The sequence below is a fragment of the Budorcas taxicolor genome, chromosome 16 (assembly GCF_023091745.1).
Source record: "Budorcas taxicolor isolate Tak-1 chromosome 16, Takin1.1, whole genome shotgun sequence".
In the NCBI taxonomy this organism is placed as follows: Eukaryota; Metazoa; Chordata; class Mammalia; order Artiodactyla; family Bovidae; genus Budorcas; species Budorcas taxicolor.
Genome location: NC_068925.1, coordinates 25,088,707 through 25,116,586, shown reverse-complemented (window position 1 = coordinate 25,116,586; position 27,880 = coordinate 25,088,707). Strand labels below are relative to the sequence as shown.

At 34.8% G+C, this 27,880-nt stretch overlaps 1 protein-coding gene across 1 annotated transcript in view; it reads right to left on the bottom strand.

The window, feature by feature from the left end:
* The window catches only part of MARK1 (microtubule affinity regulating kinase 1), a 137,930-nt gene that overhangs the window by 21,511 nt on the left and 88,539 nt on the right, over positions 1 to 27,880 (bottom strand). Inside the window, exons 4-11 of the mRNA XM_052653441.1 lie at positions 24,827 to 24,875; positions 23,666 to 23,731; positions 19,879 to 19,949; positions 15,272 to 15,328; positions 7,512 to 7,748; positions 7,305 to 7,424; positions 2,013 to 2,112; positions 860 to 972 (exon numbers count right to left, since the gene is read on the bottom strand). Of these exons, the coding sequence (XP_052509401.1) occupies positions 860 to 972; positions 2,013 to 2,112; positions 7,305 to 7,424; positions 7,512 to 7,748; positions 15,272 to 15,328; positions 19,879 to 19,949; positions 23,666 to 23,731; positions 24,827 to 24,875 (813 nt within the window). The remainder of the gene's footprint in view (positions 1 to 859; positions 973 to 2,012; positions 2,113 to 7,304; positions 7,425 to 7,511; positions 7,749 to 15,271; positions 15,329 to 19,878; positions 19,950 to 23,665; positions 23,732 to 24,826; positions 24,876 to 27,880) is intronic.

The window sequence follows — 27,880 nt, the reverse complement described above, 5'->3', positions numbered from 1 at the left end:
TACAAGTCTGAGGGTCCCTTCTCACTCATTTCCAACAGGTTATCAAACACTGTTAATTCTACCTCTTACGCGCCTTGGCTTGATGTGGGTGTCTGTCCTCTTACATCCCAGCGTTTCCTGTGCACCTTCTCCTCAGAGCGTATCCCACACCGTACCACACTACGGACTGATTCCCTCCCCTCCACCCTGAGAGCACTAATAGTTACTATCTACTTATAAATAATTTAATCCTATTCTACAAAATGCCTCCCACCAACTGTCAAAGCTCTGGGCTATTCCTGACTCTCAATTTATACCTTTGTATTTGCTGGCCCAAAGGATCATTTGCTTTTATGGTTCAATAACCACTGGCATAGTGACTTCTTTACTCTCTCTCTCCCTACGATAGATCTCGACTGGACTTGAGAATTCCTGATTGATGTATAAAAACACTTGACCCTCTACAAGGCAAAACATATCACAAGATGACCTTTTCCTGGGTTCCCACCTATATTTTGTTTTAAATGGTGTTATGTCCCTTTGTTTCAGTTACTGTGTATTCTGTGCACCTGAAATAACCATGTTGCCTTTGGAAGGGCTCTTGCATTTGGGGGATGCTGTTCTCAAGGACCTGACTGAAACGGGGCCTCTCAGAGCTAAGCAAGATACTACACCTACTCCTTCAAAACAATCTCTTCGTGTTTAGAAATAAGATTAGTTCATAACTTAGCACTGAGAATTTTGAATTCTAATAAATAAGATTGTTAGTGTTTATTTTTTTATACCACCTAGAATATTTTTGCTAATATTATATCTATACTGAAGCTGTAACTTAGCTTAAAAAATAATTCACATTAATGTGAAAAGGTGAAAAACTTACTTCAGGTGCTTTTCTACCTAGAAGAATATAAGTAGCCATGACTTCATCATATTTCTGATTTATTAAGGCATCATTTATCTCATCTCGTACAAAACCCATGGTGATCATGATATCTAGAAATAAAAAACAAAATGTGAAATTTCTAAAAACAAGTTTATTTTAGTAAACAAACCAACAAAAATGGGCAAGTCTGTCCACATTAGATATGAAAACTAAGTTCTAACATTTTAAAGTGTAACTTTAATATAAAAACTTCTGGACTACTAATATATAGATTCTGTGTAGTTAGATACTGTACACCGTCAATTTTTCAGGCAGCAGCACTCTCATGAGTCAACATACTCCCGAGCCTACTCCATTTCTCTCTGCCTAGCATATTATTGAGCTGAGTTCCTTTGTCCAAATAGACACAGTATTTGTCTGTGACATACACAGAATACCTTCTCTCTCTTGCAACACATACTCAGCCACTCATGGAGCAGTTTCTCTCATCGCTTGACAAATTTGGTTTCTGAACTGTAGGCAGGTTGATTCTTTGGAAGGCTTGAATTCCACAGTTCTGATCAGATTTCTAACTCCCTCAAATGCTCCTCCTTTGCCGTTCTGCCCTCAAGCAAGACAGGAGCATAGGTGAGGTGACTCAGTTATGAGTTTCTGATGGCTTTGAGAAGGAACAGGGAGGAGGTTCGAAGCAGACACTGACCGGGTGTGGAGGATGGACCCTGCTGAGTTAGTGGGAAACCAAGAGGGGACCAAAGGGCTCCTCCTGCTAACTCAGTGCCTCTGTATTTTTGGTTAAAATATGTGCTATATTTTGCTGATATTTATCAGTCTGAACAGTGCTGATTCTTAAATCAGTCATTCCTCTTGTTAGGAACTGTTGAAAGAAAAGAATGAGGCTTATTTACATTGTTTCCATTTATATATCACTGTTGCCAACAAATGTTTTAGATTATAATATATGAGAACAAAATAAGGAACTTGAATTTTGCAATGTTTAGTGTATATCTGCAGAAAGAAAAGATGATAATGCAGCATTCTTCAAATAAAAACTCCTTCCCATTTACATTTTAAACACAATTTTGGTAGACTAAAGGACTCCTGACTTTTAGCCTAGGGAGGACAGCACCTTTCACAATACTTAAATGCTTACCTATTCTTTTTGTGTCATTGAAATCTGGTTCAGGCTCAGCATATGGCTTTAGTTCTTCTTCTTCATGACCAACATTCATCCACCGATCTTTCATTATTTGCTAGGAAATAAACTCTACATTATGTTTGGTCAATCAGGACATTCAACCACTTATATTAGCTCTTTTTTAAGTAAATGTGAAATTTGCTAGTTTAATCAACAAGAATCATGTGACATTTTCAAACTAAAGTTACTGTTTCTAGTTTAATAAGCAGGCCAACAGAAGGTACAGGCCTGAGACATACTTGTATTAATCTATCTTATGACAACTATACCCATCATCCTGCACACTCACCAAATGAACTGACTCAAAATACACTGCCTGCTGCCTATGTTCCTCTAAAAGGAGTATTTTCACATTTAAAAAATTTTAACATTAAAAACCTACTGATTTTAACTTCTGCTTCGTATTTTTATAGTTAAGAATAATGAAGAGATTTTTCTCCTGGTCCTCTACCAAATATCTACTGTGCTGATTTTAAAATCATCTGCTATATTTTAAAATCCTCACTAAAATATTAGGAAAGAAGAGATCACTGGAGATGGAAATCAGGGTTAGTCAATGATGATAGCTTAGAGAATATGGGAAGAGAGGACAGTTAAGATTTAAGTCTAGAACTAGGAATTATTAAGAATCAGTGTGAAAACAGGCACTGGTGTGCATTACCAGTCAAATTTAAGCCGACACTCAAGCAACAGTCAACCCTGGGCTGTTAAAAGGCAACCTGGGAGATGCAGTCTATGGAACGAGGGAACTATTGGCAAACCATATATCACATAAGGGGTTAATATTCAGAATATATAAACAACTTCTACAACTCAATAACAACAAAAAATTGTGCAAAATAAAAAATGGGCAAAGGACCTGTATAGGTATATCTCCAAAGAATATATACAAGTAGCCAATAAGCATATGATAAGAGGCTCAACATTACTGGTCATCAGGGAAATCAAAATCACAGTGAGATATCACCTCATATATGTTAGGATGACAACTGTCAAATTAAAAAAAAAAGAAAATAACAAGTGTTGGTGAGAATATGAAGAAACTGAAACCCTTGTGCACTGTTGGTGTGACTGTAAAATGGTACTGTTACTACGGTAAACAGTATGGAGGCTCCTTAATATACTAAAAACGGAACAACTATCTGATCCAGCAATCCCACTTCTAGGTATATATCCAAAGTAACTGAAAACAGGATCTTGAAGAGCTATTTCATACCCATGTTCACTACAACATTATTCACAATAGCCAAGATGTAGAAAGAATCTAAATGTCTGATGCATGGATAAAGAAAATGCGATATGCACATACAGTGAAGTGTTAGCCTTAGAAAAGAAGGGAATTCTGCCATATGCTATAATGTGGATGAACTCTGAGGACACTGTTAAGAGAAATTAGCCGATCACAGGAAAACAAACACTGCATGATTCTACTCATATAAAGGATCTACTTATAACATCCTTTAAATAAAGGATCTACTTATATAAAGGATGGTTTTAAATAAAACTCATAGAAACAGGAAGTAGAACGTTGTTTGCCTGCGTTAGGAGGAAGGAGCAATAGGAAGCTACTGTTCAATGGCCAATACGCTACACTAGACCAGGTGAACAAACTAATCCATTTCAGATTTCATTTGAGATACCTCAACACAAGAAACAAGAGGACAAGCAAGACTCCAAAACTGAAGAAAGTTTACTTTAGCCATCACTGCCAGTGAATGGAGATGACTACTTGCTGAGAAACTCTAGCAAAATAATGGACACAGATCAATTATGAAGAATTAAACAAATTAACAGTAGGAAAAAAAACCCCTACACATAGGTCCACACATTAAAAGACTATGGACTTTAGATTGGCCACATGAAAATAATTTTTCTTAAATCGTTTTAGCCTTTGTAAAGTATACCCCATATACATCTGAATTTGTACTCAGAAATTTTCATTTCAAAAATGGTTATTATTATTGTTTTTTGCTTTACTACCACTTGTACTAGGCAGACAAAAGCAAGATTTTTAAAATTATCTTAGCTGAAAAAATATTAAAAGTAGAAAAATACTTCTTGAGGACTAAAAATGACAGAAAAAGCAGTAAGGAAGGGCTTTGCTTTAGGCTCAAACTGTTATTATTTTAAACATTTTGGTTAAGGACTGGAAAAATTAAAGAAAATATACAAAGATGAGACAGCAGAAGAGTTTTTCGACTTCTTTCTAAAAAAAAAATTCAGACATATATATTCTAATAAATAGGGAAAAAAAAAAAGAAAACCAGTGCACAGCATGAAACACAAATCCTTTTAAAATCATGTGTGATCCTGTCTCTCCCATTATGATCCCAGTTAGGAAGAGCTGAAAGCATTCATATACACAGCCTAGGAAAGCTATATAACTATTTAGATCTAGAAACAACCAAAGGTCAAGCAAGGATAATATAAAATCAATTTCATTAATTTTGTTCTCATGGAGGATTAAGGCACATAACTTATAAGGCCCTAAGAAATACACAGTCATATCTAAGAAGCAACAGGAAGGTATGTAAGTTAAATAAGAAGTTAATAAGACAATAAGCAGATTATTTGAATCAAGATTCTTTAAATCAAATTTTAACATTAGCAAATTATATAGTCAGGAAAGACTAAAGTTTAGTCAGTGATTCATGACACTCAAATAACACTGAAAAAAACCCCATCAAATTTCATTTATTAAAAATGGGAATTGGGAAATATTTAATATCAAAATGTACTAAGTTGATATAAGTCTGTAAAGCTGATTAACCAGACTCCTTCAGTCAAGCAGTTAAAGGGACACAGAGAGCTTAGACATGAAGCAGCACCCTTAACCTATTCATTAAAAACACTGAGCATTATCTCTAATGAAAGAAACACAAATTAAGGCGATTATGACTGTATTACTACAATAAAGACACCAATTACTAGAAATTATTCTATCCAATATAGAAACAAGCTGTGGAGAAGAAACCCTCAAGTGCTTTAGGTCACATACAATCTTTTGGCAATGCTACACAGGACCTAGCAGACTGCTTATACCTTCTGACTCAGAAACTATGGGCTTGGAGTATTTATCTAAGCATATATCCCAAAGGAAAAAAGTTTATCACATTAATTTTAGCAAAAATAATGAACAGTTCAAATATGCAACAAGCAAGAAAACAGTTAAACTTTGATACATAAAGGGAAGGAGGTCATTCTTATGATAAAGCAAAGAGTACAAACTATAAACGTTTAAGTTAAAAAAAAAAAGAATGCAATATGACATGAAAACATTACTGTATAAAAATTTGTTTACATATTGCAGACTGGTGTTTTGAAAATGGCTGTTTTTAAAAGTTCATAGATTTATTTTAATTGCAAAGTTGACAATAAAGTTCATATGAAAATAAAAGTGAAGACTTACACAATTTTTAACATTGTTATTTCTAAGGGAGTTTCTTAAGATTTGATAAAAGAAATCTTTTATTTAAATTGGTATCAGATTTCTCTGGAAAGTCAGTTCTGGGAATTGTGAAGCAGAACAGCCTTTGTATAGTGATATCTGCAATATTATGGTAGCATTTCCAATGTAGACTCACGGTTCCATAGCTGGAAAACACAGTTTTGATAAGCTGAAACAGGAGGTTCCAGACTGTACTCAAATACATCAAGTTGAACTTCTGATGAGCACATGTTTTCATAATAATAATTTGGATTTTTAATTCTACTCAGAGAATTCTAATACTGTAATCCTTCACATTTTAATGTTAAGGATAAAAGAGTTAAATATTTGGCTACTATTGTAAATGAATCATCATTAAGACATCAAGTACATCTTATCAACTGTACACACAGATTTTAACATCTATTTCCCTTAAATAATTTTTATTGGTCTTTTTGTTCTGCTGATTAGCTGAGCTGATGCCTCAATTCTGGAGATTTTTTTAATTAAGTGACATGCATATAAATTTGACTCCAGTGATAAAAAGGGGTCACAAAGCAGGGTTAAGAGAAGTTTTTTGTCCCTATAAAATTTTAGAACTGATAAGTGTCCACAATTGTAACTATTTCACTTAATTTTCTATTATAATAGTTGAAAGTAAGTTTAGAAGAGCAGTAATATGAAAGTGGGCTTTTTTACTGCATAGATTTATCTATTAAAAATTATTAACATGTCGCTTGACCCCCAAAGGAAAAAAAAAAAGCAGAAAAGAATTATAGGAAGGAACTAATCACATTTAAACAAATAATTCAGTAAAAAACATCTGATGATTGATTCACTGATATAAAGCATTTAACTTCCCCGTGGAAGTCACCATCCCTTAACTTCCATCCAAACATACTGTATCTTTCAGTGAAAAGTATTGTGGTAATAAAGTTACAAAGCCCAAACTAACCTGAGAGCTCTGTACACAGGGATGGCTCACTATAAGGCTGCCTCCTAACCAGCATGGAGTCCGTGTCAGAAAGCCCCATTGCTACACTAAAAAAGTACAGTTTAAATGAGGTTAATTCTCTGAATTTTCTACCCTATCTATTAAGGCAAATAAATGAAGACAAAAAAGTACTAGAGAATAATACATGCTGAACTCTGAAATTACTTTAGAACAGGTGAAAATATTCTTAAAAACAGATGGGCAAAATACTTAATAAGTTGTTCAGATTACAGCACCAGAAGGAAAAAATGTTAGACCTTTTTGGTTACATGAGCCTCTGACATCAGTGGGTGCAATATACTTAGTACTTTTATAATAGCACCTATTATTATAAATATCTCACATATATGGAACGTATATAGGCAACAAAACAGTGTGGTAAGAAATGAAATACCTGTTTCCAACATGCTCTAGTTATTAAATATATCAAATTTTTTGTACTGATGTTGACAGGGTTCTACTGAATTTTTTACTATCACATACAGTCATGGAGTATTCACTGGATTCAAATTTCACTATCTTCTTTCATCCTTGAAATATCTGTACTTCCTAAATACAAGGTTAGGTTTTCCTTTTTCTTCAACTAAATCAATCTTATCCCTATTGTGATGTTGTTTGAATACTTCATTGCAGGATGAAGAAGAAGTAAGAGTCTCTAGAGAAACCCACTGCACAACTTTTGGGCAGTGAAAGCATCATGTTACTTTCTCTAGCTTGAACAGAAGACAAATGAGATGATCTGGCAATTTTCCTAAAAGAACACGGGCCAGTTCCTCGAATATTTTAATTGTCAAACTTTAAATATAGGGTGGAAAAAATTACTTACTTCTAAGCTGCCTCTCTTAATTGGATTCAGCACTAATAATTTCTTCAAAAGGTTTTCACAGTCTGTGGACATATAGAAGGGAATACGGTACTTCCCTCGTAAGACCCGCTCCCGCAGTTCCTTAGAAAGCAAAAGAAAGCATTTATTGCTGGCTGATGAGATCATGGTGATTGGAGATAGAACATTAATATCGAATTTAGCCAATACCTTTAAATTCTGGCCGTCAAAAGGCAAGGAGCCACTGACCAACGTGTAGAGAATGACGCCGAGGCTCCACACGTCCACTTCAGGCCCGTCATACTTCTTCCCTTGGAAAAGCTCAGGTGCGGCGTAAGGTGGGCTGCCACAAAATGTGTCCAACTTGTTCCCGACTGTAAATTCATTACTAAAACCAAAGTCAGCAATTTTAATATTCATATCAGCATCAAGGAGAAGGTTCTCAGCCTAAGAAGAAAATAATAAAAAGGACAATGTAAAGAGCCTACGTAAAATAAAATGTTCATTATAATTATTCAGATCTTAAACATGTATTGTTGTCTCTCTTTTTAAGATTATGTGAATTTTTTATTATTTAAAAACTTTTTCCAAGCTTCACTGAGGTATGACTGACAAATAAAAATTGAATATGTTTAGGCTTTACAGCATTACTTTTTAAAAGGGTATACAAAGCAATAATTTAATAAACCTGTAGATTGTGAAATGATTACCATAATCTAGTTAATTAATACATCTATTACCTCACAGTTACTTTTTAAAAATTTGTTATTAATTCTTATTGGAGTTTAGTTGCTTTACAGTTCTGTGTTAGCTTCTGCTGTACCGCAAAGTGAATCATCTATACACACACATACATCTGCTCCTTTCTGGATTTCCGTCCCATTTAAGTCACCACAGTGCATTGAGTAGGGTTCTCTGTGCTATACAGTATGTTCTCCTTAGTTATCTATTTTACACATAATAGCGTATATATGTCGGTCTCAATCTCCTAATTTCTTGTCTTTCATTTTAAAATATAACATCAAACTGAGAAGCCCAGTAGACTACTTCAACATCTAGTTGTTCAGAATTACATCTCTATAGGACTGGCAAATAGATGGTGTATAAAAATGGAACAGTGACAGACTGCAGACGGTGACTGCAGCCATGAAAGTAAAAGACGCCTCGAAAAAAAGCTATGACAAACCTAGAGAGCGTATTAAAAAGCAGAGACATCACTTTGCCAACAAAGGTCCATATAATCAAAGTTACGGTTTTTACAGTAATCATGGACAGATGTGAGAGTTGGACCACAGAGAAGGCTGAGTGCTGAACAACTGATGCTTTCAAACTGTGGTGCTGGAGAAGACTCTTGACAGTCCCTTGGACTGTAAGGAGATCCAACCAGTCAATCCTAAAGGAAATCAACCCTGAATATTCACTGGAAGGACTGACGCCAAAGCTGAAATTCCAATACTTTGGCCACCTGACGCAAAGAACTGACTCATTGAAAAAGACCCTGATGCTGGGAAAGATTGAAGACAGGAGGAGACAGGGACGACAGAGGATGAGATGGTTGGATGGCATTACTGACTCAATGGTCATGAGTTTGAGTAAGCTCCAGGAGTTGGTGATGGACAGGAAGCCTGGCATGCTGCAGTCCATGGGGTCGCAGAGAGTCAGACACGACTGAACGACTGAGCAACAACGACAAAGACTGAATTTTAACACTATATAGGAAGGTTTCGTTTATATGCATGTATGTAACTGGGCTGCCCAGGCGGTGCTAGTTGTAAAGAACCCACTTGCCAATGCAGGAGATGTAAGAGACGCAGGTTCAATCCCTGGGTCGGGAAAATCCCCTGGAGAAGGGCATGGTAACCCACTCCAGTATCCTTGCCTGGAGAATCCCATGGACAGAGAAGCCTGGCAGGCTACAGTCCATAGGGATGCAAAGAGTTGGACATGCCTGAAGCAACTCAGTATGCACGCATGTGTGTAACTGTTTAAGAAAGTTTATTTAAAAACTATTTTCTCCCAGAGGTCATTTTAAGCCTAATTTTCTTCCTTACGGTAAGAAACATCCTGGAATTGTACCTTAATATGACCTATTCTAAAGAACATAAGTCAACAAAACACTAATACACTATGGGGTTAAACCAACCAATTTACCCAAATATGCTGTTTTAATAGAGTATCACTAGTTAAAGCAAGTCAGGGGTTCCATGACTAATGAATTCATTCCTTGTCCTCTCTTGCAAAATGCATCCTCAACAAAGTTCTATTCTTCCAGTAAAAGAAAACAATACAACATTAGCCTCCATTAGGTTTTATCTGTTTTAAGCCTCTTTAATTTTCTAAAACTACATTGTTTTACTGGAGGTTTATTATGGTAGAAAGAAGAGATTTCTCCCTATGTTTTGAAAAATTGGGTTTTCTAAAATATTCCTGAATCAGAAACATCTAACGAAAAATATTTAAAGGTACCTTTTATACATGCAAGTAATTCAATAAAGGATTTGGTTTTGTACATGTTTTGTTTCATTCTATGCTAAACTGACAGACTAACAAAGTTATCACTTAGTTTGTAGATGTGTTTTATCAGGTTACAAAAAGGAGTAAAATTTTACTAAAATAAATCCAGAGTTCTCTATACCACTTAAGGGTCCAACAGTCAGCAGACCTCAGCACTCAGCCCATCATATTTTTCTTCCTTCCCTTACCTCCTTCTTTTCTTAAGGAATACTAGTTTGGGATATTTGTTTTCATCCTGTTTTAGGAAATAAAGATACAGATAATACCCAAAATATGCAAAAAATGTGGTATATTTTAACAGCACACAGATTTGGAAGATTTATATTAGTTCATCACATTATGGACTGTGTGACAAAACCAGGGTACTCTGATGTTCTGATTTAAGGGTCTGGTAATTGTAAATTTCTGTGGCATTCTGGGAGCAAGCTAGACTTAGCTCAGTCTCTCTAAAGATGTCTGGATAGATAGCAAAGTATCCAAGGCTGCCCAAGAAGGCGAGAGCTGGAGAGTTTTGAGGTTTCCTCCCAAGTGCATACAGGAAACTCCCTCCACAGGACTAGAGGAGAAACACAAGGTGATGAATTTTTTTTTTTTTGCAGATATATTCCATTTAAGAAATGAGACAACAAACTAGGAGTCAAATACCCAGGCAGGGAAATAAATAGCTGTCTTCTTTCTCTTTCTTTGCAGCAGTGATTTCCCTTAAAATAGCTGAGGGAGGAAACTGAGAAATAGAAATATTTGAAGCAGTAGAAACTCTAAAACCTCAGAAAAATGGAGCAAAATACAGTGTTAGACTTTAAACAACTATTTAGGACAGTATATTCAAATATAACACAAATTACAGCTAGTAACTGACCTAGGCAATGAGAAAAGAAGTTTTAAAAAAAAAGACTCCTAGATAAGGAACATGCAAATCAAATTTGGAAAAATAGAGAAAAAGGGGAAAAAAAAAACTTTTTTAGACAAGGAACTTTCTTACTTTTATTAAAAAAAAATCAATTTGGCCTCAATCATTTCTTTTTTAAAAATTATTTTTAATAAAAAAACATAATTAAAGAGAAATATCAATAACCTCAGATATGCAGATGACATCACCCTTATGGCAGAAAGTGAAGAAGAACTAAAGAGCCTCTTGAGGAAAGTAAAAGAGGAGAGTGAAAAAGCTGGCTTAAAGCTCAACATTCAGAAAACTAAGATCATGGCATTTGGTCCCATCACTTCATGGGAAATAGATGGGGAAACAGTGGAAACAGTGGCTGACTTTTTTTTTCTGGGCTCCAAAATCACTGCAGATGGTGATTGCAGCCATGAAATTAAAAGACGCTTACTCCTTGGAAGGAAGATATGACCAACCTAGATAGCATATTCAAAAGCAGAGACATTACTTTGCCAACAAAGGTCCGTCTAGTCAAGGCTATGGTTTTTCCAGTGGTCATGTATGGATGTGAGAGTTGGACTATAAAGAAAGCTGAGTACCGAAGAATTGATGCTTTTGAACTGTGGTGTTGGAGAAGACTCTTGAGAGTCCCTTGGACTGCAAGGAGATCCAACCAGTCCATCCTAAAGGAGATCAGCCCTGGGTGTTCATTGGAAGGACTGATGCTGAAGCTGAAACTCCAATACTTTGCCACCTGATGTGAAGAGCTGACTCACTGGAAAAGACCTTAATGCTGGGAAAGATTGAGGGCAGGAGGAGAAGGGGACAACAGAGGATGAGATGGTTGGATGGCATCACCGATTCAAAGGATATGGGTTTGGGTGAACTCCAGGAGTTGGTGATGGACAGGGAAGCCTGACGTGCTACGGTTCATGGGGTCGCAAAGAGTTGGAGATGACTGAGCAACTAAACTGAACTGAACATGATGATTTGATATACATACACATAGTGAAATGATTATTACTAAAGTTAATTAACATATTTCCTCACAGTTACCTTTTTTTTGGGTATTAATGATGGGAACACCTGAAATCTACTCTCTAAGCAAACCTCCAGTACTTAATACAGTATTATTAACTTTTGGGGGGTGGGGCCATACTGCACAGCATGTGAGATCTTAGTTCCCTGACTAGGGATCCAACCTGTGCCCCTTGCATTGGAACCTTGGAGTTTTAACCACTGGACCACCAGGGAAGTTACCAATAATCAACTTTTCGGGTTATATATCAAAAGCTCAGGCAACCACAGCAAACATAAACAAGTGAGACTATATCAAACTAAAAAGCTTCTGCACAGCAAAGGAAACCGTCAACAAAATGAAAAGAAAACATACAGAATGGGAGAAAATATTTGCAAACCACACATCTGAAAGGGGTTAATATTTAAAATATGTAAGAAACTCACGTGACTCAATAACCAAAAAACCAAACAACCAGATTAAAAAATTGGCAAAACATCTACATAGACATTTTACCAAAGAAGACATGCAGTCAACAGGTATATGAAAAGTTGCTCAACATCACTACTCATCAGAGAAATGCAAATCAAAACCACAATGAGGTATTATCTCACAACTTGACAGCTATATGAAAAAAATAAAAGGTAAGTGTCATCAATAGTGTGAGGAACTAGAACACTGTGTTCTGTTGGGAGGGCTGTAAATCGGTATAGCCATTCTGCAAAACAGTACAGAGGTTCTTCAAAAGCTGAAACTAGAACTACCAAGTGATCCAGCCATCTGCCTTCTCAGTCTACCTAAAGAAAATGAAATCAGTTCCTCCAAGATGTATCTGCCCTCCCATGTTCATTGCCACCATCATTTCTTGACTATCACACATAACTTAGTCTAAAGTATGCTGCTGCTGCTAAGTCGCTTCAGTCGTGTCCGACTCTGTGCGACCCCAATGGGGTGCCATTGCCTTCTCCAAAAGTATGCTAGTTTATACTAATCATATGCATTTGATATTCATAATAGTAGTAGTGTTATTCGCTCAGTCGTGTCTGACTCTTTTGAGACCGCATGCACTGTAGTCTGCCAAGGTCCTCTGCCCATGGGATTCTGGACAAGAATACTGGAACAGGTAGCCACTGCCTTCTCCAGGAGATCTTCCCAAATCAGGGATCAAACCCGGGCCCTCCTGCATTGCAGGCATATTCTTTACCAACTGAGCCACCAGGGATTCATAGAAACATTTAAAATTTTCCTACTATTTCTCTGAATTTCAATGTAAGGATGAGCACTGGCTCTTACATCAGACAAACCTGGATTTGTACCCTGACCTTGCTTCTGATGGAATGGGGCCTCCTCCGGCATTTTTAATTAGGGACAAAGTTACACATTTACGCATTAAGAGAAGCTAATTAACAGAATCAAATCCTCTTAACCTTTAATGCTAGATAACCTCTCATCCACATTTTCTTCACTTGCTCAGTGAAAATACTGCCCTTTAAGAAAATATTCCTATGATTTATGTCAGAGTGTTTTGCCTCAGTTCTCTTCTATGAGTTTTATGGTGTCATGCCTTGTATTTAGATCTTTAAACCATTTGGAGTTTGTTTTTTTATATGGTGTGAGAGAGTGGTCTAATTTCACTGACTTAAATGTAGCTGTCAAGCTTTCCCAACACCACTTAATGAAGAGACTGTCTTTTTTCTACTGTATACTCTTGCCTCCTTTGTCTTTGCCATAGATTAATTGATTGTAGGTATGCGGGTTTATTTCTGGGCTCTTGATTCTGTTCCACTGATCTATATGTCTGCTTTTATGCCAAAACTAAGCGGTTTGGATTACTGTAACTTTGTGGTATCATCTGAAGTCTAGGAGGGCTGTGCCTCCAGATTTGTTTTTTATTCTCAAGATTGCTTTGGCAATTCTAGGTCTTCTGTGGTACCACATAAATTTGAGGATTATTTGTTCCAGTTCTGTGAAAACTGTCATGGAAGTTTTAATAGGAATTACATTACATTTGTAGATTGCTTTGAGGAGTGTGGCATTTTACCAATATTAATTCTTCCAATCCAAGAGTATGGGGTATCTTTCCATTTCTTTGGATCATCTTCAATTTCTTTTATCAATATTTTACAGTTTTCAGTGTTATAGGTGCATATAGGTCTTTTACCTCCTTAGTTAAGTTTATTCCCCCAGACAAAAGATATAAAAGCAAAAATAAATAAAATAAAGGGGACCTAATCAAACTTCAAAGCTTTTGCACAGCAAAGGAAACCATGAACAAAACAAAAAAAGAATCAAGGAATGGGATCAACTATTTGCAAATTTTTAAACTTTTTATTAACAAGGGGTTAATATTCAAAATATATCAACAGCTCATACAACTCAATAATACAAAAAACCAACAGGCCAATCAAAAAATGGGCAGACAACCTAAACAATCACTTCGCCAAAGAAGACATACACGATGGCCAACAGGTACATGAAAAGATGCTCAACACTGCTAATTATTAGAAAAATGTATATAAATGTGTATCAAAAGCACAATGAGGTTATCACTTCACCATGGGCAGAATGGCTATCATCAAAAAGACTACAATTAATAAATGCTTAAAAGGGTGTGAAGAAAAGAGAACCTGCCTACACAGTTGGTGGGAATGTAAATTGGTGCGTCAGCTATGGAGAAGAGTAAGGAGGTTCCTTACAAAACTAAAAAATAGAGCTACCACATTACTCAGCAATCCCACTCTTGGGCATATATTCAGAAAACACAAAAACTCAATTTGAAAAGATACACACACACCAAGATACAGAAACAACCCATGTGTCCATCAACAGATAACTGGCTTAAGAAGATGCAGGGGAGGGGGGGAGAGAGAGAGAGAGAGAGAGAGAGAGAGAGAGAGAGAGAGTGAGTGTGTGTGTGTGTGTGTGTGTGTGTGTGTGTGTATGTACACGCACAATGGAATATTACTTCACCATAAAAAGGATTGAAATAATGCCATTTGCAGCAATATGGATGGACTAGAGAATATCATACTAAATAAAGTAAGTCAAAGAAACACAAATATTATATAATATCATTTATATGTGGAATCTAAAAATAATACAAATGAATCTATATACAAAATAGAAACAGACTCATAGACACAGAAAACAAACTTATGGTTACCACAGGGAAAAGGAAGAGGGGAGGGATAAATTAGGAGTATGGGATTACCAGATACAAAATACCATACATAAAATAGATCCCTGTATAGCACAGGGAACTACATTCAATATCTTGTAATAACCTATAATGGAAAAGAACCTGAAAAAAATATATGTATAATATATAACTGAATGACTGTATACTTGAAACTAACATAATACTGTAAACCAACTATACTTCAATTTAAAAAAAAAGAAAGAAAATACTGCCTTTTATAAAAAGCTGCTGTAAAAATTAAATAAAAGTGAATTTTCTTCTATAATGTCTGGCACAATCATGTAATCAAAAAAATAGCTCTAACAGTATCAAATATTTGTTAATAATAAGAAATTTTTGTTATAAAACCAGTTGCTTACCTTAAGATCACGGTGAACAATGCACTTTTGATGACAATACTGCACAGCAGATACAATCTGAAATAAATATTTGGATAAAAGATTCAAGATTATTATAGTAAAAGCATACATTTTTCCAAATTATTATTCCAGTTAGAGAAGTTACTAGCTTGGATTTCAAAGTTACATTTAGTAATTTCACTGTTCCTTTAGTTCAGAAAACCATACATGCTAAAGTGATGAAATTTTCACTCTTAAATTCAGACAATGTGGAAAAGTAGTGTTCTCTTGCTAAAATATACTAAATATTTATCAGAGTGCATGAAGATTTTTCATATACGTTGTTATATTTCTCTGTTTACAAAATCAAATGTATACTTCATAGTTTTAGGTCAAATGGTTTACTCCACTGTTGGAATAAGAATTTTGGCACACATGAATCAGCATTTCAAGATAATTCGCTCAAGTTCAAAATGCAAAACTCTATTTTAGGAATTACATTAAATGTGCTCAAGGCATGTTTCTCAGGGAGGTCAACTGACTTAAAAATTTATCAACAGGGCATTTAGCAAAACTGTATTTTTGTCTGTTCATATATTACAAAGCAAAGGGAAAATTTTTGAGCCTTAAAAGGAAACCTAATTTTCAAAAGAAAAAGGATAAAAACAAAATATAATTTTAAACCTGTCACTAATTCAGCTGGGCAAAGTATTCTACCCTTGTAACTAGATTCTGTATGCGGTCTTAATTTCTATTACCTAGGGCTCTTCGGGGATAAGTGCTAAACAGGAAAGAACCCAATGGCTTAAGGGCCAAAGATACAAGTGAGAAACAGGTTATAAGCAATTCTATGATAGTTATATACTTTTATTACATAAAATACAGAAATGGAAACTATCTGATAGCGATCAGGTAAGAGCTACTTTGTACATACATGTATGGCCATTTTAGCACAGCAGAACATTCAGGTCTGTGGAGTCAGTTAAATGTAAACACAGTCTGAATGTTGAGTATTGGTTAGGCATTTACAAGTGGGGACAGAAATGAGATTTTTAAAAGTCTAAAGGTGATGTGAAGTATGACCACGCTAATAGGATATTGGTTAGGGGAAAAAAAAAAAAACTTCGAAGTAGTACAAGTGAAGCTGCTATTTCAGTATTATAAAATTATTCTAATGTATATTAAAATGGTTCAAAGACAGAGAAGACATGAATTCAAAACAAAATCAACATACAATGAGTAAGATGTAATTCTACTAAAGTCAGTTTGATCCAACAGTTTATTGAGTACCTGCTATGTGCAAGAAAATGTGCTAGTTGCAAGGGGAACACAAAAATGAACAATAAATGTGCACCCTGTCCTTAAGGAGTTTACAGTCTGATTAGGAGGAAAAAATATGTATATAAGTAACTATATATATAACAAGGCAGAATCATAGAAGCAGATGTACAAAGAAGTGAAGGAATCATAAAAATAATTTCCAGTTGGTAGGTGATATTAACATTTGACCTAAGCCAACATGAAGGACAGAAATATTTTAAAATGTGGAGGCTTGGGGATGGGAATATAGAGGTTAAGGGGGTAAAATGCCTACTGTGGAGGCAACACAATGTATCTGAAAAGTAGGTTGGAAAATGGTAATACTGGGAGTTAAACCTGGACAGACAAGTTGGTAAAAGTCTCTGAATTCCAAACTAAGCAGGTGCTACAGAACCATGAAATGTTTTTGAGCAGAACAACTGTGAATGATTATAATCAATTTTAAGTGTGAGTCCCCCAAATACAGCAGAACCCTACAAGTAATATGTAGCATTCATTTTCTTAAGCAATATGCTTCAAATTGTAATATCTAATTTTCACCAAAATATGTTCATTAGTTAAGAGATATACATTTATATGTAAATATTAATTCAACTTACTGAATATATTATATAGGCCATAGGATATTCATACTATAAGGCTATTTTTGTATCACAGATGACAGAACTTTGCTGATAACATTATGTTTTTCAAGTCATCTTCTCTTGATACAATAAAGAAGGCATGCTACAGATGATTTGGTTAGCAAACATGAACTTCACCTTAGACAGGATAGTTTCTATGAAAGCAGTTCTATAGGCACTTCTGCAATAAAAATCTCCTGCATCTTAAAGACTTAAGAAGGGAAAGACAATTTATAATACCACCACACTGATCTAGTAGGATACAATTTCTACAATGAAAGCAGCTCTGGCTTCTGACTCACTCACTTTAAGAATCCGCATCCACAAATCCAAGCTTTACTGCATTAATCTATGGCCAGACCCTCCCATCTCAAACCTTCTGTACCTCCACAAATGTAATGTATGAACTTCTTTATGATCCTTTTGTTACGGATCTCAAAAACATAATTGACAATAAGTCCTGCACTGACCCTAAGACAAGACATGTCAATGTTTTGCCATGAGGTGCAATTGTGGGGTTTGCTTTGCAATTATTTAGAAGTGGGTCAGGAATTCCCAAGCTTTAAGTCGTAGCCTTGATATTGGGAGGGCTGAATCAACATTAAGATTTTCTTGTAGGCCTTCAAATCTTAAGGGAATGCAGAGGAGCGATAGCTGCTAAACTGGTCCTAAACTGTCGTAGTGTCTTTGCTATAATTCATGGTAGAGTCAAGGACATACATGTATAGGTGTCTATATACCCTTACTAATATAGTATATTCCCCTTCACTGTTAAACTCTTAAAAGTAATTGCATGAAATATAGAGCAAATAAAAATAAAATAAATATACATTAACTAGAGTTTTAATTAAACCTATAAAGAAAAATAAACAGCAAAAATAAATATAAAAACAAAAACAAGTTTTTGACAAATAACTACAAATGGTATATGTGTTTTCATTGTTTTTTAAAATGTGAGTTGGTTACCTATTTAATTTGGGGGGAACACATATAGATAGCAAAATACATTTAATATTTATAATAGAGAATTATTTTTTAAACTCCCATTGTTTTACATTTTAAATAGAATTCATTTCATATTCAACCTCTGATCTCATTTCAAAGTAATCCAGATTTCATTAAAAAAAAAAAAGAGCCACTTAATAATTACTTGGATCTTTATGAAAATATCTGTGTCCTAGCCTCCTATCCTGCTCACACCTGTCAGTAAAGATGAGTAAGCTCTTTGAAACAGCAGGCATTTTCACCTTCTCTAATTCCATATAGTACCCAGTACAATTTTCGACCACAGTATGTTTTAAATAATAAATAAATAAAACCAACCAACTAAAAAGAAGAGTGAGCAGTGACAGTCCTTCAAATACCGATTTAGATTTCAATGGAAATATCTAATGTCAATTGGAATTTTCTTCCTAGTTGGCTACTAAAGCTAGAGTGACTGAGATGGAGAGAACGACAACATTTGAAGTGATGATTGCAGTTCTTTACTTAAGTAAACTTGGACTTGAAACCCAGCACAGAAAAGAACTTAACAGTATGTGGCTAATCGCAGTGTTGCTTCCTCATTACCAGTTGTCTTTAGATCCAGCTATTTTAAGTCAAATGCTTCTAAGATCCATTTCAAATATAATGAATGGCTGTATATATCTTTGGTCTAAAGCATTTTATATATTGTGTTCCAAAAAATAATGACTCTGTGAGATATTAATAAATAGATGTTTCCCAAAATAAACTCACTCCATGATTAATTCGGAGAGTGCTATGTCAATAAAATAGTCAAAAAGGTATTTTCCTCCCATCTTCTTTAGGACTTCTATAATTGTTTATATGTTAACATATATGTAGAAATCTCACAGTGGAACATTTCATATTAGTATGACCCAATCTTACTGATTACAGGATCACTTTAATTGCAGAATCATGCTTAGAAAAGAGATATTGAACTATTTTTAAGTGAGTATTTTAAATTCACTAAGGCAAAGTTTGGCATATAGAAAGTTATCTGTTGAAACTTCAGTAAATTTTATGAACAATTTACAATTTATTAATCTGGCATTGCTACAGTAATTTTTAAAGTATGCTAATTTTAATTACTTCATTCCTAAAAATTAGAAACAAAAGCTTACATGAACTTAAATTGCTTTTTCTTATTTTATCATTTAGGTAACAAATCATAATCAAGTCGACCTGGAAATACCAATATCTTACCATATTCTTCATACTGGCAAGGTTCCTTCCCTACTCGACTAAATAAAATTGATCATAGTCTTTAAACCTACAAAAATAGGAGTTCCAAAAGCAAGATATCTTTAATTACTTAAAAAAATACAAAAACCTTTTTAAACAGTACACAGTTATGTTGTACATATAAAGGTAATAATAATAATAATTCCTGGATAAATGTTTAAGTATTTATTTTCTATCTCACTCTAGGTCTCTACTTCCAAGACTATCAAAGAGTTATTAATAAAAGTCTCAACTATAAACATTTTACTATTTATGGTGATCTAAAAATAACCAAATATAACTATTTTACAAATTTCTTTTTCAGGTTTCCATCTTTAAAAAGAAAGTATCAATTTTTCTTTTTAAAGTACCATGTACTCTGAATTCTGGTTTGTGATACTGTCCATTGTACATCACTAAAAATATCAGCAAAACAAAGTTGAAAACTACTTTCCATACCTGCCTAAATTTTGCACGGGCCTCTTTTTCTTTCATTCTTCCATGGGCAACTAAGTAATCAAATACTTCACCTGAATCAGAAAGGTAAAGCAGGCAGTAAAATATACACAGATTTTCAGTTAACAATATATGCAATGTCAAGTTTTTGCCTCGTTTTTAAAGAAGCTTTTGGCCCACACTTTTCAGATAGTTCTACATAAATTAAAACTATTACATGATAGAAAAAAAGGGAAAAAGACATATAAAACCAAATACTGGTAGCAGCTTATGAATCAGCAAAACTCCTTTAATAAAAAAAATCATGAAAACATTAAGAAAACTTTCTTTCTTCTTTCCAGTCCTATGTGAAAATACAGTCAACTCTTTATTATCCATTCAGATAAAGGGAAGCCACAGCACAGGCAACCAAAAATTACATTTGGTTCTGTATTTGGGGCTTACGTTTCAAATAAAACACCAAAAGCCATATTAGGTTGGCTCACTCTCTTAAAGTCTACTGATCGTTTAATCTTGGTCAAATTCCACCTCTCTATCTCCATCCACACTGATTTCATTCTTATCCTTCGTATTTTGATCATGTTCATTCTCATGATACTCATTTCACCTGCACTGGTACTTAACTCCTTACTGTACCGAATGAAACCATCCTTGTGCGCATCTCCTATTACCCTAGAGGAGCTGCAACCTTCTTGAATGCTGTCATCACACCCGTACTTTACCTGCATGCCCATCACATGATAGGACACAAAGTGGAGAGACAATACAAACTTGTTGAAATAATTTAAAGATATTAGAAACTGTAAAAATTTTCTAACAGATCCTTTACATGTAAGTTTTTCATTTTTGTCTAATTAGTAATAATAAACCTAATGTTCAGTTACATTATGAAAGATAAAATACCTCAGTGTAAGGGATAAAAATTTTATATCCTTATAATTTGTACCATATAGACATACATGTATATTAAAAATTCACCAAGTGGCTTAAAGAGTTCTTATAAAGTACAGCAAAGTGGTTAAAAACTCAGGTTTTAGAATCAGACTAATTTTGGTATGAATCCTGATTTAGCCCTAAGTTGCTATGGGGAGATATTAGGAAGATTTCTTAACTATGTTAAGACTCCTTTTCTCCCTATTGCCTATCTCACATGGCCATTGTGAGGATTAACGAAATAATGCACGTGCTTAGCACAGTGACTGGCATATAGTAAGCACTCAATAAATTATATATTTGTATCTAGGTATACAGATATATTACATATACATATATGCAATATCAATCCTAGGACGTAAGTAAAATGTTAAAAATTAAAATGCAATGATGTATGTATGTCAGATGAAACTAATACATCTACAATGTTAGCAGATTATATAAAGCATACTTAAATGATTAAATGGGATGATAAAAACAGAGAAATGAATAGATGCTCTAGTTGACCCATCATAGCAGTTAACTCTAGATATGTGAATTTAGGCTGGGAAAGATATATACGGCAGGGGTTCAAAAATCTGGACTGCCCTCAAGTTCTGCCTGGAATGTTCATACCCCAGATGTTTACATGACCCAGTCTTTTACTGATTATATATTACTTGTTTATGATACGCTTCCCCAACTAGAATGTCATCTTTTTGATGGCAATGACGTTTTATCTGTTCATCCACGTGTTGCTTGCACCTTGAATATCACCTAGTACATAGTAAATATTTAATAAATAATGTCTGCATGAACACTAGAAGAAATATACACACCATTGTGGATTAGCCCTGATGCCTACTTTTAATAGGTTCCTTTGAACAAAACATGGTTCATATAGGAGTTCCCTGCCCTTCTAATCACTGAAGATCTTTTGCCCTATGAATGAACCAGAGTCAAGAGATGTACTCCTCAAAGAGGCCATTTTTCATGCTAAGTTTCTAGTGTGCATGTCAGATTCAATCCTAAAATATCTATAAATTTTAGAGGAAACACATTGTTTTATTTTCCAGAGTCATCTTGTCATTCATAGGTTTAAAAGGCCACAGGTCGATTCTATATTTACTGCTACAGAACTGTGATGGTTTTGTTACAGGACCACTGACTGGCAAGACTCGAAGGAAACCCATCACCAGGAATTAGAATTAAGTAAGAGACCACCTGATTTGGGATGAGTTGAAGTACACACCCCTCTACCCTACACTACACCCCACTGCCCCCCAGTGCTACTGAAGGAGAGCAGTGAGGACCCCAGGTGCTGTCTATTACTCCAGCCATTGCTCCCCTTCATTAGCACCAACAGAGAGTTGACTGTACTTACCATTAATTGTTAAAGCAGTACGCACATTCGTATTAACCCAGCCTTGTGGTGGACCTTCATAAAAATCGAACAATGCCCATCGATCCTCAGCTGTCTATAAGTTCTCATATCAAAGCCATGTCTAGCCTTTCTCTTGAGACTAGATCACTAAAAAAAGTTTAACTGAACTATAAACACACAGGGTTCCCGTACTGATGAACTGTTAATTTACATCTAACTAAGAAGTGTTAAGTGAACAAAGAATTCATTATGTGGTATCTGAAGGTTCATTAATTTTATTATAGACTAACATTTCATGCAAGTTTGCATGATGGTTAATATTTTTTAAAATCCTATGATAATAAAAAACATTATTGATCTAGGTTTTTGGTTTATGTAAAAATCTTACATGAAGTATTTTTAGGGTTTTTAAAAAGCGATGCAAAAACCCAAATCTATTAAAAAACTAAAAAAGTAATTAAAATATTTAGTATTTGTAGTAAATTTTTAAAAAATCTAAGAGAGTATAAAAATACATAGTCTAAATGTTGTAGATTAAAATAAATTGTCTTTATTCAAGTTACAGAAAATCAGAACATCATAAAAATCTACACCCTTTTTTAGCTAAAAGGACTCAAAACTAGACTCCCCACTAAGTTTTCCTACTGATTAGCAAAAAAAGGTTAATTAGACAAGTTGGTTTAAATCATTTCCAATGCCTTCTTTAACTGCTTAAATTCTAGGAGTCCTTTAAACCTTCAAGATCCTCTTTTTACTTATTAAATTATTTAACTCCATAAATTTTAAACCTGTGTCTGAGAAAGTTAGGGCTTATGCCTAAAAGAACAGTGATTCTACAGCAATGTATTTCTCATTTGAGGAAAGTGCAGGAAATGAAAATGATTTCCTAATAATCAGTGTTTATTTTGATGCTAGACAGTCAAAATAAACATTGTATTCTACTAGAAGTATATCTTACCATTCCCCTGTCAACTCAGTATTCTAATTTATAAAATATATAGATCAATACTTGTTTAAAATGAAACATTTTATAGATTATCTTGAAGATGTATGTATATTGAGAATCTGTGATATGTGATCATTGAAACAAAAATGTGACCTAGAATAGGTTTTTACTACAAACATTACTAAAAACATTCTGGGTTTGAGATTTCCTATTTACAGCCAAGAGAAAACAGTATTAGAAAATAATAATAATAATATAATATTAAGATGAATGTTTCATAGATTACATTCATAGATAACAATGCAAATTTAATTTTGAAAAATACCTCTAAGTAATTTTTAAATAAGCCAAAGTTCAATTTTTAAATGTAGGATCAATAGGTCTTGAAATCAAACAATGAATTTTCATAAAGACACCATTGAAAGGCATTTTAATAAAACTACAGATTCATTAACAACAATAAAGACATATATATTATAATGAGCTTTCAGGTATTAATAATTCTACATGTCTCATCAAAGGTAACTTTTCATTCCCCTCATCCTTACCCCCACTTGCGTATTCCATGACTAAATAGAGAGTCTTCTCTGTTTCAATAACTTCAAACAATTTTACTGAAAAAGAAATTAGAGATATAACTCTGTAATAGATATGCTTTAAGAAAATTTAAGGTAACACTAAACCAAAGGAAAAGTTGAGCATTTACTAAAAATTACTACTTACAATTTAAAGTTTTAACTTTTCCCAAGGATTATTACTACCATGGTAGATCTATCACAAAATGATTTGGAACCAACTGCTGGGTCAAAAGAGATTTAAGTTTCTAGGATTAAAAACCTTATCCCCTTTCAAATTAGAATAAGGTAATAAAAAGGAAAATCTTAAAATAAAAAAAATTTATTAGAATAATAAAATTTAGTGAACGCTTAAAAAGATAACTATTATCATAATGATTCAATCGAGAATGTTAAATAATCTTTGGTACAGAAATAAAAATTTTATAATTATGTGATATTTTAAGTTTCTGATTAAAATCTACCAGATTATCAGACTTCTGTAGTTGAAATTATATACCATAGGGAATTGCACTTGTATCTCTAACAAACATAAGATTTTTTAGTGTGCAAGAAACACACTTCAAGAATAAACAGATTAAAAGAAGAATTGCTTTTTACTTCTTATAATCCAATGACTTTGAGTAATATGTGTAAATTAATTTACAAATAAATTTATCTGTAAATATGGGGGGGAAATAAAACTTATGGAAATAAGTTCACTAAAATTGAAATAAAATCTTTATTTTCTTTAAAATTCAAACTAGTTATTTTGCCTATGGACTATGAACAAACCCAAGTCCATATTGCCAAAATATCTGGAATTATTTCTTATCCATATCTAAATGGCATGCAACCTTTAGAGAGATTTAGTAAGGAGATACAAGAAACACCTGTATACAGCAACTCTAAGTCATATGTATTATTTTAGTGAAGAGTAGAAGAGAGCAAGGTAGTAGAAAAATACAATTTGTAGCCTTTAGTTAACTTCTTTATGATATTTATACCCAAAGTAACACTTTCTGAGATTATCACTTAGGTTTTCACTTTTCTTCTTTTTATACAGAACATCCTTAAAACTGTATCATTTCAAATAGCCTCAACAGTATTTAAGGAAAATATTTTATCATTAATTGTGAAATATAAATTTCATACCTATGTTAGGGTGATTCAATATCTTCATTATTCGTACTTCTCGAAACAACTGTGAAAGGAAACAGGAAACATTTCTGCTAAAAGAGAACACTCAACAGAGAACCAATCAAAACATCTATTTGAAGAAATTTATCTTCTTGTAAGACACTATAGGATTTAATAGTGGTTAAATAAGAGATTTATTTCACAATTCCAATTCTACTAAGACTTGGTTTCCAGGACAATGTTAACTAATTGAACTCAAATGGTTCTGTGTGTGTGTGTGAATATACCATATACAATAAAAAAACATTCAAATACTCATTACTAGGAATAAAAGAAAAATACTACGGAAATGAAACTAAACGTACATTCTTGTAACTTTTATCCAAAAACGACGTTCTTAGGAGGTGGGGGGCCTGACTCTTTAGTTATCTCTACTGGTTGATCACACTATAAGCAATTAAGAATAAAGGTATATAAACCATTAAGCTTTTGTGTGGACATAAATTTTCAATTCACTTGGGTAAATATCAAAGAGGACGATTGCTGAATGGTATAGTGGAAGAGGTTTAGTTTTCTAAGAATCCAGCAAACTACCCTCCAAAGTGGCTGCACCATTTTGCATTCCCATCAGCAGTTGAGAGTCCCTGTTGTTTCACATCCTGGCCACCATTCAGTGTTGTCACTGTTCTGGATTTTCACCATTTTATAGGTGTGCAGGAAGCCCCAATGGCTCAAAAGGTCAAGAATCCACCTGCAATGCAGGAGATGCAGGAGACTTGGGTTTGATCTCTGGGTCAGGAAGATCCCCTGGAGAAGGAAACGGCAACTCACTCCAGTATTCTTGCCTGGGAAATCCCATGGACAGAGGAGCCTGCCAGGTTATAGCTCATAGGGTCGCAGAGGTGGACATGCCTGAGCACACACATGCAATGCAATGGGTGTGAAGTGGTATCTGTTGTTTTAATTTACTCTAGTTAAAGCAATAATCTACAGCCATCAGGTTCCTACATCTCAAAGATGTCTAGAATATATTGTTCTATGCACAGTTTCCTCTTCTTCAGGTGGATTTCTTTTTAAATTTATTGAAATATGGTTAATTTACAAATATGGTTAATTTAGTTTCAGGTATACAGCAAAGTGATTAAGTTATATATATATATATATATATATATATATATATATCTCCATATATGTTCATTTTTAGACTCTTTTCCATTATAGGTTATTACAAGATATTGAGCACAGTTCCCTGTACTATACAGTCAGTCCTTGTTGGTTATCTATTTTATCCTTTAATAGTTTTTGACAAGGAGTGAGGAAAAAAGCAAAAACAAGCAACAGCATAAATGTGTGTATAAGCTGGGTATGTGCTGGCTTAAAGTGACAGGCAGCTATGGACAGAAGAAGAGCAGCCGCTGCTGGAAGAAGTGATGATGGGGGTTTTAAGTGGTTAATTGACTTGGAACAATGAAGTGCCAGAATCGTGCCCTGCCAATCACCCTTATTCTTAAAGAAACACTTAAATTGTCAGCTAGATTTGTCATTAACCTTCCAAACCTAGAGAATTTGGGTCAACTGAACAGGAGTCGCACATGGATTCAGTAAAGGCTTATGTCGTCTCTTCTTCATGACTCGCCATAATCCCTTCTTAAAGTCTAATATTCCAGTTGGCTGCACAGAAGAGAGACTGGACAACTGCACCAGTCACTTGAGTCAAAGGGAGCAGAAGGGGGAGAGACAGTGAGTTCCTTACACATATGTGATTTTCTCACCCAGAACACATCCTTATTAGCAAAGATGCTAATCTTATCCATGCTTGCTCTTCCTTAGTAAAGGGGGAGAGAGGTGAGGCAGAAAGGAGAGCTGAACATTTAGACCAAGTTAAGAAGGAGATGGAGAAATGTAAAAATCACTGCACGCCTGTGTATTACATGAGACACAGGAGATGTGGGTTCAATCCCTGGGTTGGGAAGACCCCCAGAGAAGGAAATGGCAACCCACTAGTCAAAACTATGGTTTTTCCAGTAGTCATGTACAGATGTGAGAGTTGGACCATAATGAAGGCTGAGCACTGAAAAACTGATGCTTTTGAATGGTGGTACTGAAGAAGACTCTTGAGAGTCCCTTGGACTGCAAGGAGATCCAACCAGTCCATCCTAAAAGAGATCTGTCCTGGGTGTTCATTGAAAGGACTGATGCTGAAGCAGAAGCACCAATACTTTGGCCACCTGGCGTGAAGAACTAACTCACTGGAAGAGACCCTGATGCTGGGCAAGATTGAGGTGGGAGGAGAAGGGAGTGACAGAGGATGAGATGGTTGGATGGCATCGCTGACTCAATGGACATGAGTTTGAACAAACTCCAGGAGACAGTGAAGGACGGGAAGCCCTAGCATGCTGCAGTACACGGGGTCTCAAAGAGTCAGACACAACAGAGTGACTGAACAACAACAACCAGTACTCTTGCCTGCAAAACGCCATGAACAGAGGACTCCGGTAGGCTATACAGTCCATGAAGTTGCCAAGAGTCAGACACGACTGAGCGAACTAAGCATCATATATGCAGGCCAGGTAAGGACAACAAAAGTTTGCCATTGTTTTAGATCAGCATTTATATGAGCTTCCCTACCTTTAAAAATTTCAGTGTGATTAAAATGCACATGAGAATTAACCAGGGAAAAAACAGAAGTTCGTGAACATATTAAATAGTCCCACATTACAATTTCAGTTTCTGATTCTAATTTCTAGTCCTATTTTTCCTCTTGAAACTGTGACATCATGATGTTCCTAACATATACAAATTTAGCAGGAGAGCTCTGGATTCACTAATACCTTTCAAACTATTGCTTCGACTTTTCTGTTGGCTGGGAATTAAGGCCAGGGTTTTAAGACTGTTGAATTACAGAAGTAAGTGCTGAGCAAAGGCTTGAGATGGATGGGTCTTCTATGACTGAAGGGCAGGGACTTCACTGTCTGGACTTTGTGACAGTTGTTCTAGTTGTTCAGAGGCTTTTGTGGTTTCCTCCTTGATTCTTGACTGTTTTAGATAACTGAAGTTAGTGAACAAGCC